General features: G+C 32.5%; 1 protein-coding gene and 1 long non-coding RNA gene across 3 annotated transcripts in view; both read right to left on the bottom strand.

Annotated features, from left to right (window-relative positions):
* Window positions 1–1,143: 1,143 nt before the first annotated feature.
* On the bottom strand, window positions 1,144–2,433 carry LOC102578305 (F-box protein At3g08750-like). The gene has a single exon (XM_006365899.2). The coding sequence runs from the start codon at window positions 2,301–2,303 to the stop codon at window positions 1,221–1,223; it is 1,083 nt and encodes a 360-aa protein (XP_006365961.1). The 5' UTR covers window positions 2,304–2,433; the 3' UTR covers window positions 1,144–1,220.
* A 10,633-nt stretch (window positions 2,434–13,066) lies between these two features.
* LOC107058672 (uncharacterized) overlaps window positions 13,067–15,005 on the bottom strand; it is a 3,160-nt gene continuing 1,221 nt past the window's right edge. The window contains exons 2-3 of one of the 2 annotated variants that reach the window (XR_001472203.1): window positions 13,424–13,563; window positions 13,067–13,267 (exon numbers count right to left, since the gene is read on the bottom strand). This is a non-coding gene — a long non-coding RNA (uncharacterized lncRNA). Of the gene's footprint in view, window positions 13,564–15,005 lie in introns of both variants that reach the window. The other variant, XR_001472202.1, reaches the window with a different exon arrangement.

Raw genomic sequence — 15,005 nt, 5'->3', positions numbered from 1 at the left:
TTAAGTTTGTTTTTAAAAAATATTTTCAATTTCAAAAATTATTTTCTACTCTAGTAAAAATAAAAGATATTTCTCAAAAATATTTTTTCATTCATAAATCAAACACTAAAAATCTTTTTCGGAAAATATTTTCTACTCACCAACCAAACATGAGAAAATAAGTCAAAAATCAACTTGTTTTCCAGGAAAACATTTTCTAGGAAAACATTTTCCTTCATACCAAACACACCCTAAATTGTGATCGCTCCGCAATAACAACTCTCGGAAATGGTGGCATAGGAGTAATTAGGGACAAGAATGGTACTGGAAAACAGGTTTTATGGGGAACATATTTGAGACCACATCTATCAAGGCAGAATTGTACGCCTTACTACACGATTAAAGATTGCCTTGAGGAACAAGCTGACGCTTCTACAACTCAATGTGTTCTGCGAAGAACTCGTCCATTTTCTCCACAATGATCACCCATTTATACTAATATGTTGTCTGATTGCAAGGAATTACTCGCAAATCAAGTGGCAGACACGCTAGCAAAGCAGGGGTCTAGGATGTCGGAAGCTAACTATTTTGTGCATTGGACAGTTCCACCTTTGTTTGTGGCAAGGCAATTGGAAGTAGGAACTCTTTTTAGTCCGCTAACTAGACCACTACATCGGGTAATTGTAATAGTTACTGTATTAATACCCCTCCGACTGAACACTACTTACTAGCGTGTTCTGTCCTGCAATTACTATGTACTCATTCAATTAATATAATTCTGTTTACCAATAAAAAACAAAAAAAAAAAACTTCACATCTAATTCTTCAATTATCATGATTTGTGCATTCTAGTTTCCAGACTATTTGCACCTTTGAGTTCGTTAGCAATTGGTCGTTAACAGGTCGATCGAGTGAGAAGTAATAATAACAATACTAATAGGGGTACTAGACAATACTCAACTACTTACTAACATTCTATCTTAATCTTCACCTTCCATATCTTCTTATCTAGAGTTATGTTATTGTTACGATACATTGTTGTTGTTGGTTTGTCTTATGCATAAATAAGCTAGAACAAGAGATAAATGAATTAAATGAGTTCAATAAGAAACATTATGAAGAAATGACTTTGATGGAAAAAAAAAGGAATCTGAAAGCAGGGGATATATGAACAGACTATATAAACAGCTTTCTCCCGTGAATGTCCGCCTGCAGGTGTATCTGGTCTTGTCTAATTACCTTTACGAATTAGGAGAGGATAAAGTTTCAACGTAGGTTACAACCCTATTGAATAAGTTAAGTCCTTCAATTTCAGTTACATTAACTTGTTCAAATTTGTGTGTTGTTGAATTGTAAGCCTCGAACACGAACCCAGATCTATTGAACTTTTGAAACATCATGCCTCCATCCTCCATAAAACTCAAAGGTCTCAAAGTTAACGGAATTGTCAATATCTTACTCCATGAATTTGTTGTCATCATATACAACCAAATCTCACGAACCTCATTATTATCTCCAGATGAACTAATCAAACAAAGTTTTTCTCCTACAGAATACAAAATACGTATTCTCCCTGGTATCGTGTCCACACATAGCAATTCCTCTTCAAATTGTTCTTTCTCCAAACAAAAACGTAATATTGTACTACTGACTAAATTTCCAATTCTCTTCGCCATCATATAAACAATCCCATCTGACATAACAATGCTACTATCTAAGAAATCATAATTTGAAGGAAACATGCCAACAGATTTCCACGAGTTACCTTTCGTTGAAAATATATCAATATCCATGTCATTTTTGTCATCATTAAAAACTTCACGTCCTAGTCTAAATATTTTGTAGCTGTCAATACTCGGAAAGTAGCAAAAATTATAAAGACCACCACTCTTACTCCGAATTGGACAAGGGATTCTTCTTGATTCTTTAGTGGCTGGGTTCCACAACACGATATCATTAGCATATGTAATTATAAGAAGTATTCCATTACATGAGAAATATTGTGTGTTACCCAATACCATTCGCGATCGATCAATTGGAACCGGAGATTCGACAAGAGAGATTGTACTAGTAGAATCAAGTTGAGGGACGTCCATGGTGTAGTGGTAGTAATTGAATTGGTTCTTCATATTGCGTCTTCTACAAGTCATAAAGTACTTTTGGCAATTTTTGTGAGTATCGTAGTGTTGTTTGATGAATTTATTGTCTTTAATTAACGAATACCATGATCTGCAAACACCTTTAAACCTTATAAGTGCTTTCACAGGAAGTTGTGCGAGTATATCGATTATGATATCATGGGGAACGTTTTGGGTGGAATCCATCGGATTACTTTGTCCAAATAATAAGCAATAGAAACTTTATTTATGATAGTGCAAAACCAACTTTAAATGAAAATTGACTTACAATATTGTTTTTATTATAGAAATCCTATTTATACATAAATACGTACAATTTTGGTTTCCTATAATATATGAATATACTAAAAATATAAATTATTTTGTTTATTACTATATGTTTATATGTCCTATCGAGATATTAATATTTCCTACCAGTCGCAGCAAGTTTATTTATAAACCTGTCCAAATATTGTTTTGACTATATATACAAATCCTATTTAGACATATATTGGACATTTACAATTATTTAATAGCAATCACTTTATTGCTTATGATTTTTAATTTTAGTGTCAATAATTAATTGACAATTAAATTTTGAGGAAATTTCGCAAATAGTCATTAAAATAAACTTAATTAGCCTTCATAGCTATAGTTTGCTAATTACGATTCGTAGTTACCTGTTAGAGGGAGGAAAGAGGCGAGCGAGTTTGGGAGAGGAAGGAAAGAGGCGAGTGAGAGTGGAGAGAGGCGAATTGTATATGTATATTTGTTAGAATTAATATGCTCAAAGAAGAAAACTTGCAAATAACACAACAACATGTATGTACATCCAACCTTCATTCAATAGAATACCTTCCTAAAAGAGAATCAGTACTCGAGAATACAATGACTCTATCCTTCTGAAAAAATCCTCCAAGTTTTTCATGAAGAAGCAATCAATTCCTTGAAGATGCATTCAATAACCACTTGATAGTTCTCGTTTCAATTTTACGACTCTCATCTTACTAACGGATTTAACCACTATACTTATCCAAAGTGAGGACAAGTTGAAAGAGCTTGGATAGTTACACTTTCTGTCTCACGTAAGAAAGAGAGTTTAGAGTGCGAGCAGACCAACCCACTTTTCCAACAACTATTGTTATATCTCAAAAAAGAAATGGTTAAATAATGTATATCTATCAAATGTGAATACTTAAATCTATAAAAATAAATTGTTCCACTAGCTCATTACAAATTATTTTTAGTTTGTAGATTGAAAAAATTAGATTTTATTTCATTTATTCGATGTTGAATTAATCCCTTATTCTTAGTAAGAAATTTTTGGATCTAAGAAAAAAATTAAGTTTAAAAGACAAATTATTAGTTATTTTTTCTATTAAATCTGATACAACTACTAAAACAAGAAAATGAATCTTTAAAAACATGAATCTTTTAAATAAAATAGAGTATTTGTAAGAGATAGTCCATTAAAGTAATACAGAAGAAATGAACAGTACATCACTAAATAAAAGAGAAGAAAGAACTTATAACATGTTGACTTATTTTCAATTCTGAAGAATTGTTGAAAAGGATTCGTACTTGAATTGAATTCCATCATCACCATTGTCATCAACGTCCTCTTCAGTGTTTTGAATGTCTTTCATCTAAGCCGCAATAGGTTGAGTTGTGTGATTGAATGAGAGGGATTGTTGAAGTGTTATATTTATAAAAGTGACAAGCGACTAGGGTTTTCTAAAACTTAGTTCAAACTTTTTAAAACCTAATTTTCTCACAATTAGAGGTGGCAATTTTAGCCAATATTTATAAATCGACTAAAATTTTAAAACCTAACTTTCTAAAATTTACTGGATGTTATTATTTCTAGATATATAATGAAGGGTTAAAAATTGATAACTAAGTTTTTTGTGAGAAAATTAAGTTTTAAAAAGTTTGAACTAAGTTTTAGAAAACCCTAGTCGCTTGTCGCTCTTATAAATATAACGCTTCAACAATCCCTCCCATTCAATCACACAACTCAACCTATTGCGGCTTTGATGAAAGACATTCAAAACACTGAAGAGGACTTTGATGACAATGGCGATGATGGAATTCAATTCAAGCACGAATCTTTTTCAACAATTCTTCGGAATTGAAATTAAGTCAACATGTTGTACGTTCTTTCTTCTCTTTTATTTAGTGATGTACTGTTCATTTCTTCTGTATTATTTGAATGGACTATCTCTTACAAATACTCTATTTTATTTAAAAGATTCACGTTTTAAAGATCATTCTTGTTTTAGTAGTTGTATCAGATTTAATAGAAAAAATAACTAATAATTTGTCTTTTAAACTTAATTTTTTTCTTAGATCCAAAAATATTTCTTACTAAGAATAAGGGATTAATTCAACATCGAATAAATGAAATAAAATCTAATTTATTCAATCTACAAACTAAAAATAATTTGTAATGAGCTAGTAGTTCAATTTCTTTTATAGATTTAAGTATTCACATTTGGTAAGATATACATTATTTAACCATTTCTATTTTGAGATATAACCATCACAAGACCACGCCGACAACCTAACAGAGCTACAAAACAACACACAGATAGAGGAGGAGCAGAGGAGCCCAGGCAAATAGTGGCTTTTCCTTTAGATGAGAAAGTAGGGGATGCATTTTCTTCAAGTGAACAACTTTAGTTCTAAAGATGGAAAATGGATTGTATAAATGTGAATAGACTATATAAACGAGATATAAATGAGATCAATAAAAAACATGATGAAGAAATGACTTTGATTTTTTTTTTAAATCAAGAGATGCTAGTTGAGGTTGATATTAACATAGAGTATGTTCAAAAATCAAAATAAACAAGGAAATGAGGGCACATAATATGGAAGAGACTAAAATAGACGGTATTAAGAAGTATTTTAGTAGCTCAGTTGATTGACTATATTAAATTTTTGTCTTATTGGTGGGAGTTCGATTCTCCACATTGTAATCACCTCAATCGTTTCCTTTTTCAATTATAATTTAAAAAGTGATATTAAAATAAATCATAAAAACATGAAAAATATCAATCAACATTCAGAGAGGAAATAAATGGTGTTACCCCACTTTAGTAGTAGTTGCATAGTTTCATACAAGTTTCCCTATCTCTTCATCTCTTTTCCTTTCTTGTATCAATTTATGATGAAAAGTCCTCTCAAATCTTCATATTTATTTATAAGCATTATAGTAAATGAATAAATGGGAAAAAAGAAGTGAAAAAATGGTTCAAAAATGGAAAGAATACACTGATTCACACACAAAATTATGAGAGTTTGAAGAAGGTTGTTAGGGTTTGAACGATGACTGGGAAAGAAAATGCAGAGTTGGGGGCGATCAAAGAAATTAGAAATGGATTAGGGTTTAAAAAATAGTTTTATTAGGATTAAATAAATAGTGAAAGGAAGATGTGTGTGTCCTCTGGTTAAATTGAAAAAACAACGGAGATTAAAAATATCAAATGGGTTGGGTTCTGGGTTGTTTTGTTTGGCCACATCCCATTTGATCCTTTAATCTCCGGTTTTCATTCAATTCAACTGGACGACCCACACTTCTCCCCTTCACTATTTATTTAATTTTCACAACTATTTTTTAAACGCTAATGAATTTCTATTTCCTTCAATCGCCCACAACTCTCCTCTTTGTCTCTCTTTCATATACAAACCTTAATAACCTTTTTCAAGCTCTATTATTTCGTATGTGAATCAATATATTCTTTTCATTTTCGAACCACTTTTTCACTTTCGTTTTTCTCCTTTATCCATTAACTATAAAGTTTGGATAAAAATATGAAGATCTGAGAGGATCATTTTCATAAAGTGGTCCAATAAAGAAAGGTGATGAGGATATCGCAAAATATGGATGAAACTATATAAATACTAGTAAAATGGGGTTACATACGCCGTCTATTTCCTCTTTAAATATTGAGTGATTTGTTTCCATGGTTATATGATTTATTTTAATACCATTTATTATTATTATTATTAGCATTATCATTATTATTATTATTATTGAAAAGGGGATGACAAAGTGGGGAATCGAACTCTTACCAACAAGCAAAAATATGGGTGATCAACAAACTTAGCTACTAAAATTCCCCTTAATACCGTATATTTTAGTCTCTTCCATATTATGTACCATCATTTCCTTGTTTATTTTTAACAAGCTTTATGTTTTATCTCAATTCTAAAAATCATAATTTAAAATTTCTAGAATCTCTATTGTTCCATCCCCACCCTCACCACCCTAAAAATACTTGTAACCCTAATTTAGTTTCCCATTGTCTTGATTTCAATTCATTCCTCGATATGTGATATACAATCCATCTACTTTAAGACATTTGGTGAAATTTTCTTTTAGTTTATTCAATCCTATTTCTAGTTAAGTGTGGAATGAATTTATAAATGCAAACTTCCCCAACTTGAAACCTGACTTTAGAATTGATCTTGACAAGGGTACCAACTCCCAACCCTAATACCAAGTAGGGATTCTGGTTCCCTAATCCTAACCCTGAGCTTTTGACTAGATACCCCATACTCCACTCGGACTTTCCAATACCTAATATTATAGAGGGAAAACAAAAGAAGATTGTGAATATATTGGATTTTATCTATGTAAATACTTTATTTGTTGTAAGGAAGGGATAGTTTCTTCTTTGTAGTACAAGGAACTAGTTGGCTCTAATTTTTGACATACAATATGGATTTGACCTTAACACCAACATAGGATCCAGTTGGGATCTATGTCGAATTTCGAGTTAAGGGTCTGGTAATTGAATCCCATGTTCGTGTTAGGGGTCCAAGAGCTAGGAGTCAAGAGTTCAGTCTGGGGTCTAAAGTCTTGGGCTTATGATAAGGATCTAGGAGTCAGGATCCCTAGTTGGGATTTGGGTACATGGTTAAGAGTTTGGTCCCTAGTCAGGATCAGGTCAATGAAACTGGAACAGACATGGTGTCATTCTTAGAATAACACCCAGCGTAATAACACTGAAGGGAAAATGTGCATTGTTTTAAATACAAAGCAGTATACAAAAAACTTGTATGTTGTTTCAATTTGACAACTATTTTTTATGAAATCGCAGGCCGCTAGGGCAACCTCCTTATGCATGGACATAGAGACAACTAAAGAAACCCGAAAAAGAAGTCTCTTTAGTTGTCCGCCAAGAAGTTGGGTCTCAGGTTAGGAAAGGTTGCATTTGTAATAACATTCCACACTTAAGGAAATTAAAAGAACATTCACCAAGTTTCTTAAAGTAGACGAATTATGTCACATATCAAGAAAATAATTGAAATTAGAACAACTAAAGATGGAAATCTAAATTAGGGTAAGAAGTTTTTTTTAAGGGGGTGGGGATGGGAAGATAGAGATTGTAGAAATTTTGAATTATGATTTTTAGATTTGAGATTAAATATAGAGCCTGTTAAAAGTAAGAAAAAAAAAGGCATAATAAGGAAGACACTAAAATAGACGGTATTAAATATGAATTTTAATAACTCAGTTGATTGACTATCTAAAAAATTTGTCAGGTTGGTGAGAGTTCGATTATCCACATTTCAATCCCCTCCATCGTTTCCCTTATCAATAATAATTTAAAAAAATGATATTAAAATAAATCATACAAACATGAAAACATATCAATCAACAATCTGAGAGAAAATAAATAGTGTAACCCAAAGTATTTAGATAGTTTCATACAAGTTTCCTATATCTTCATCTATTTTCCTTTTTTTTGTACCAATTTATGATGAAAAGACCTCTCAGATTTCGTGTTTTTTTAATCTAAACTACACAGTAAATGGATTAAGTATTAAAAAAAAAGTGAAAATGGGGTTCCAAAATGGAAAGAACATACTGATTCATAGACAAAATAATGAGAGTTTGAAGAAGATTGTTAGGGTTTGTAGGATGAATAGGAGAGAAAGAGGAGAGTTGGGGCGACCAAAGGAAATAGAGATCTATTAGGGTTTAGAAAAGAGTTGTGAGGGTCAAATATATAGTGAATAGGAGATGTGTTGGTCGTCTGGTTAAATTGAATGAACAACAGAGATTAAGAAGATCAAATATGTTATTCATTCAATTAAACTAGACGATCCACACTATTTATTTAATTCTCACAACTATTTTCCAAACCTTAAATCATTTTATTTCCTCCAATCGCCCCAACTCTCTTCTATTTCTCTCTTTCATCTACAAACTTTAACAACCTTCTTCAAGCCCTATTATTTTGTATGTGAATCACTATATTCTTTTCATTTTTTGAACCACTCGTTGACTTTTTCCTTTATCCATTTACTATACAGTTTGGATAAAACCATGAAGATCTGAGAGGCCTTTTTATCATAAGTCGGTCCAATAAAGGAAGGGGATGAGGAAATCACAAAATATGGATGAAACTATTAAATACTAGTAAAATGGGGTAATACCGTCTATTTCCGCTTTGAATATTGATAGATTTGTTTCCATACTTGTATGATATATTTTAATACCATTTTTTTTTAATTATTATTATTATTAATACCATTTCTTTAACAAGATGAATTTTAAGTCACTTATCAAGAAAACTATTGGAATTAGAACAACCAAAAATGGAAATCTAAATTAGGATTACAAGTTTTTTCTGAGGGGGACGGGGGTATTGGAAAATACAAATTAGAAAAAAATTTAATTAGTATTTTTAGAGTTGAGATTTAACATTGATTCTGTTAAAGTTAAACAAGGAATGGAGAATACATAATATGGAAGAGACTAAAATAGACGGTATTAAGGGAAATTTTAGTAGATTAGTTGATTGACTATCTAAATATTTTGCTTTGTTTGTGAGAGTCTGATTCTCCACATTGTAATCCCCTCCATCGCTTCTCTTATCAATAATAAGTAAAAAAATGATATTAAAATAAATCATATAAACATGACAGCATACCAATCAACATTCAAAGAGGAAATAAACAGTGTTACCCAATTTACTAGTATTTAGATAATTTTACTCAAGTTTCTCAATATTTTCATCTCTTTTCCTTTTTTGGACCAATTTATGATGAAAAGTCTTCTCAATTCTTCATGTTTGTTATCTAATATTTACAATAAATGGACAGAGGAGAAAAAAAAGTGACAAGGAGGTTTGAAAATGAAAAGAATATATCGATCACATACAAAATAATGAGAACTTGAAGAAGGTTGTTAGGGTTTGTAGGATGAATGGGAAAGAAAAAGGAGAGTTGGGGGCGACCAAAGGAAATAGAAATGAACTAGCGTTTAGAAAATAGTTAAGGGTTAAATATATAGTGAAAGGGAAATGTGTGGGTGGTCTGGTTAAATTAAATTAACTGCGGAGATTAAAAAGATCAAATGGGTTGGGTTCTGGATGTTTTGTTTGGCCGCAACCCATTTGATCTTTTTAGTCTCTGTTATTCATTCAATTTAACTGGATGGCCCACACTTCTCCGCTTCATTATTTTTTTAATGCTCATAACTATTTTCTAAACCCTAATCCATTTCAATTTCCTTCAATCGCTCCCAACTCTCCTCTTTGTATCTCTTTCATCCTACAAACCTTAACGACCTTCTTCATGCCCTATTATTTCGTATGTGAATCACTGTATCCTTTTCATATTTGAATCACTTTTTCACTTCCTTTTTTTTCTCCTTTATCCACTTACCGTAAAGTTTTGATAAAAACATGAAAATCTGAGAGGACTTTTTCTCATAAATTGGTCCTAAAAAAGAAAGGAGATGAGGATATCGCAAAATATGGATGAAACTATTTAAATGGGTAACACTATATATTTCCTCTTTGAACATCAATTGATTTGTTTCCTTGTTTGTATGATTTATTTTATACCATTTATTATTATTATTATTATTATTATTGAAAAGGGAAATGATGGATCAATGACAAAGTGGGGAATCAAACTCTTACAACAAGACAAAAATTTGGATGGTCAACTAACTAAGCTACTAAAATTTCTCTTGATATCATATATTTTAGTCTCTTTCATATTAGGTGCCCTCATTTCCTTGTTTATTTTTAACAAGCTCTATGTTTTATCTCAATTCTAAAAATCATAATTTAAAATTTTTGCAATCTTTATTTTTCCATCCCCATCTCACCACCCCAAAAACACTTGTAACCCTAATTTATTTTTCCATTTTTGATCGTCTTGATTTGAATTCTTTCCTTGATATACGATATAAAATCCATCTAGTTTAAGAAATTTAGTGAAATTTTCTTTTAGTTAATTCAACCTTATTCCTGGTTAAGTGTGGAATGATTTTATAAATCCTGTCTTCCCCAACTTAAGACCTAACTTCAGAATTGATCTTGACAAGGGTACCAACTCCCAACCCTAATTAAACTCAACTATGGATCCCGATTCCCCAATCCTAACCCTGAGCCTGAGACTCGAGACCTCAGACTCGACTCTTGATTCCCAACTCTTGACCACTGACCCTGACTTGAGATCTGAGCAGTTGACTCCTAACTTGAGATCCAACCTCGGCCTTGACCTCATCCTAAGTAAGTGTCGGGTCATATCCTGGTTCGAATTTGGGTCTTTAATCTCAGTCGGGATTATGATAGAAATTAGGTCTTGAGTTAGTGTCGGATCTTGTGTTTGGGCATGATCGTCTTGAGGATCTAGTTATAGGTAGGTTTGAGGTTAGGGACCAGGGTCTAGTTTTGGGTTAAATGGTAAGGTACGAGTCTAATGTTAAAGTATTTGTCTGATTCTACCTAAATGCTCTTGAGACAATATTTTCTTCTTTCTAACCAAACATAAAAAACAATAACCTGATATTTAGGTCTCAACCTTCACTAGCACATGATACAAAATACCTATTATACGCATCACAGTGCGATCCGCCATAAGTAGCCACGTTGTAGTTAGTTTTTAGGATCTTAAGCCACCCTATTTGAACACAACAAGCGACATTAAGTTTGTATTTGCTATATAATGTTGTAGCAAAGTTGAACGCCAAATTAAATTTGGTGCTACTTCTCCTGTTTTCCCTAATCCATGTAAGTTTGTGAGTTCTCATAGGTTTTTGTTTGTGTCCCCATCTAAATGTATTTGTTGGTGTGACATTTTAATATTAATAAAAATATATTATATGTCACATTATATATCATGTTATGTCTATTGATGGACATTATATTTGTGCCTCTTTACCCTCATCAATTGTGGAAGAAAGTGGTCATTAGTTTTTAGTAACTTATGTAACCACCAACTCTTCATTTCATCCATTATTCTATCTTTATGTCTTGTAACTTATGTAACATTTTTGAGCCATTCATTTGGCAAATTTACTACCCACTATCTTCCTATTCATTGCAAGGAAGAATTCATCACCTATAAATAGCTATAGTGTGGTCTTCCTTTGGGTTGAGGGATAAGGAAAAACAAGATAAGTACAAGAAAATATCGAGTGGAAAAGATGAGTAGTATTTTATTGTGTTTATATTGAGATTAGTGTTGTAGTGAAAGAGAGAGTTGAGACAAAGAATAATATTCTAAGTTTAATTTTCAACTATATTCACTATATACAAAAGAGAATATTTATATGTTGAAGGAAGGTGTTCTTATGTGGAGCTTTGGACTCTTCAACTAATCCGGAGTTTCTTGAGTTGTACACGTTGTTGGGTTGTTGTATCCTGGAGGGGACAAGTCAAGAGTGATACTGTTGGATCGGTGTAGATTATGCCGCAGTGGGCTTGAATCTCCTTAAAGAGAGCAAGATATCCGTGCCTCAGCCTTAAGATTTGTTTATACATTTTTGTTATATTATTTTCAACTGTAATATATAATGTTGTACAAAGTTGAACGCCAAATTAAATTTGGTGCTACTTCTCTTGTTTTCCCTAATCCATGTAAGTTTGTGAGTTCTCATAGGTTTTAGTTTGTGTCCCCATATAAATGTATTTATTAGTTGTTATTAATACACAAGATAGAGTTCATATGAGGGGGAGGGGGGGGGGTTAATTACCCTAGATGAAAGGATTAAAAGAAAACAAAATTCACGAGAAACTATAAATGAGAATAGAGGTAAATGCAAGTATTTGAAGCAAATATTGGATAAAGTAACGAAGAGTCTGTCTAGTAATATGAACTCTCCTAATGTCGTAGTGTGAAAGACCCTTCCAGTCTTCATGGGAGAGCTACTAGTGAAAGTCAATGAGGAACAAAACTTTTGGAATAGTGAATTAAAAATTTCAGCTAGGTTAGGCTTGGACGAAATTTGAGTGTGATAAGGTTTAGGACAATCCGAAAAAAGGATAGGGTGAAATGTCTAAGTGAGTTTGTTTTTTCTTGTTTCTAAGACGCAGGGATTCCATAGGGCTTTGCAAAAGTGAATTCAGGCAAGTAAAACTCTTATATATCGAACTTGGCATGAAAGTGTTAGTTTAACACATCAAGTTTCGAAGGTGTGTTGCAAAATGGGATCTTTTTGAGAAATTTTCGAATTTCTATCCCGTGCAAGCGGCTATAGCGGGTGAACAATGCTATAGAGGTGGACTTAATTCTCGTTATAGCGGAAGGTCCCGCTACAGCGATGTCGCTATAGCGAGATTGGGCCGTTATAGCGACGTTAGTCGCATTTAATGCAAGAAAATTCCCAAAACCACCCATTGTTTGGCAATTTCATTTTGGGGAAGAGCAAGTGTGACCTAGGGTGAATTTTCTCTTATTTTCATCGTAATCATAGTTAAAGGAAATTTAATTACTCCCTTAGCTTGATAATTCAATTCTTAGGTCATAGAATTTATGGGAACTACCTTAGAGGTTAATTGTGAAAAAAAACCCTAATTTGGGTGAAATAATCGTGAGAAAGGCCTAGGATATCCTGCACCAGGCTTGGTACCCGAGTCAACGAATAGTCACACAAACACATTCACAATAATATACAATCACACTAGTAAATACAAGTAAGTAAAACAGCTTAATTGCATGAGATTGTCAAGAATTGATCATTTCACATCCAAACCCTTATGTTTTCCCCAACATGCATTGTACAAGTTTTACAATAGAGACAATTAATATGCACACATTACATAACTTGAAAAACAACAACCATCACCTACTCTTGGACAACTCTTTTCGAACAACTTTTCCCACTTACGACCTACCGGTTACCAACCCTAGAATAACACCTAGCAACAATCGCAAGATTAATATCATCAAGTTAAGTACCTTACCACCCTAAACAACCCTAGATATCCACGCATTCGTCTGCCCAAACTCCCAACAATTCACAAGGTATTATGCAAGTAAAGACAGGTCTAACTACTCAATTAAAATTAGCATACCTGGATGCCAAGCAACTGCTAAAGAACTTTGAACATGAGCTTCTGGCTCCGTGGGGTGAATCCTGACAGACGTAGACCGGAAATCCATAGGTTTGACCCTTGCACTCAAACTCATACTCCAACTGGATATTTTCTAGCTCCTTAATATAGAAGCAATTCATTAGAGTGAGTTATATTTTACTTGCGTCTTAGTTGCGACCCATCCGTGCAAAAAAACAATCAGCAAAAATAATATTACTATACATGATAAGATTGACCATAATAACAAACCAAACTTTTAAATAGAAGGAAAATTATAAAGAAGATTAAGAAAATTGTCTTACCAAGACAACTTGATAAATAATAAATATCAAGTAATAAGATATAAAACTTGTTACTCTTGTACAAATGAAGAAGAAAATGTAACTCATATTTTTATGGAGTGTCCAGATGCAAAGCATATATGGAATAAGTATGGCATTATCATCACTGGACCAAACCTTCACAAAGAAATTCAAAAATTATGCTCATCAAGGCAATACACTTCGCTAGGAAACTCGTAGTTAGTGCCCACGGCCTGCCTAGTCCCGATAATCAAAACTTGAAAATGGGTGGAACCGGTGGAGTTTAAGGGACTATCTAGGCAGTTGGATTGTAGGATTTTCTTGCAAAGTAAATGTCGTTAATGCCCATCATGCGGAACTACTAGCTTTGCTCCATGGTTTGAATCTAGCATAGAAAATAAACATTAACCATTTGCTCATGGAGACCGACTCTCATGTATTATTACTTAACACCTTAGAAAGTTCTAAACCAATACTCACACATTAATTCGGATTGCAAGTCAATGCTCCTACTGATGGGAGGATCAACAATGAAGCATATAATGAGGGAGGCTAACTCAATAGCAGACATATTAGAGGAATATGGAAGGAAGACTATGGATGCAAATATGCCTATGAACAAGTTGTTTGTTTTTGAAACATCTCCTTCCTTTACACTAAAAGCTCTTGAAGGAGATGTGAATGAAACTATATCGTTTAGATCAATTTCTTTTTGTATGGATGAACCTACTATTTAATAAATAAAATCCTTCCAATTCCAAAGCAAAAAAAAAAAAACTTTGTTGTAATCTATATGGACATCCATTTTATCATACTACATAAAGCTCATGAACCAAATAGTGTAATTTTTTTAAAAAAAATAATTAATACTGCAATAAATGTTTGAGAATTATGAGATTTATATTGACTTGGGGAGGATCATATTTACTAGTTATATCATCCACAATTGCTTGTATCTCGAGATGTCATAATTACTTGAAGGGTGTGTTTGGTATGAAGGAAAACATTTTCCGAAAAATATTTTCCAATTTTCTCATGCTTGGTTGGGTAAAATGTTTTGGAAAATGTTTTCCAAATCAACTCATTTCCCTCAAATTCAAGGAAAATGACTTCCCTTCAAAACTTTAGGAAAACATTTTCCAAAACTTTCCTCCAACTTCAAATTACAATATTTTTGTTGAAAAAATCAATTTTTTTTGTTGAAAAAATAAATTAAAGCTTTTTTAAAAAAAAAAACATTTTTCAACTTCAATTTTTTT

The sequence above is a fragment of the Solanum tuberosum genome, unplaced genomic scaffold (assembly GCF_000226075.1).
Source record: "Solanum tuberosum cultivar DM 1-3 516 R44 unplaced genomic scaffold, SolTub_3.0 scf00589, whole genome shotgun sequence".
Lineage (NCBI taxonomy): Eukaryota > Viridiplantae > Streptophyta > Magnoliopsida > Solanales > Solanaceae > Solanum > Solanum tuberosum.
This window is presented reverse-complemented; position numbering and strand designations above follow the sequence as displayed.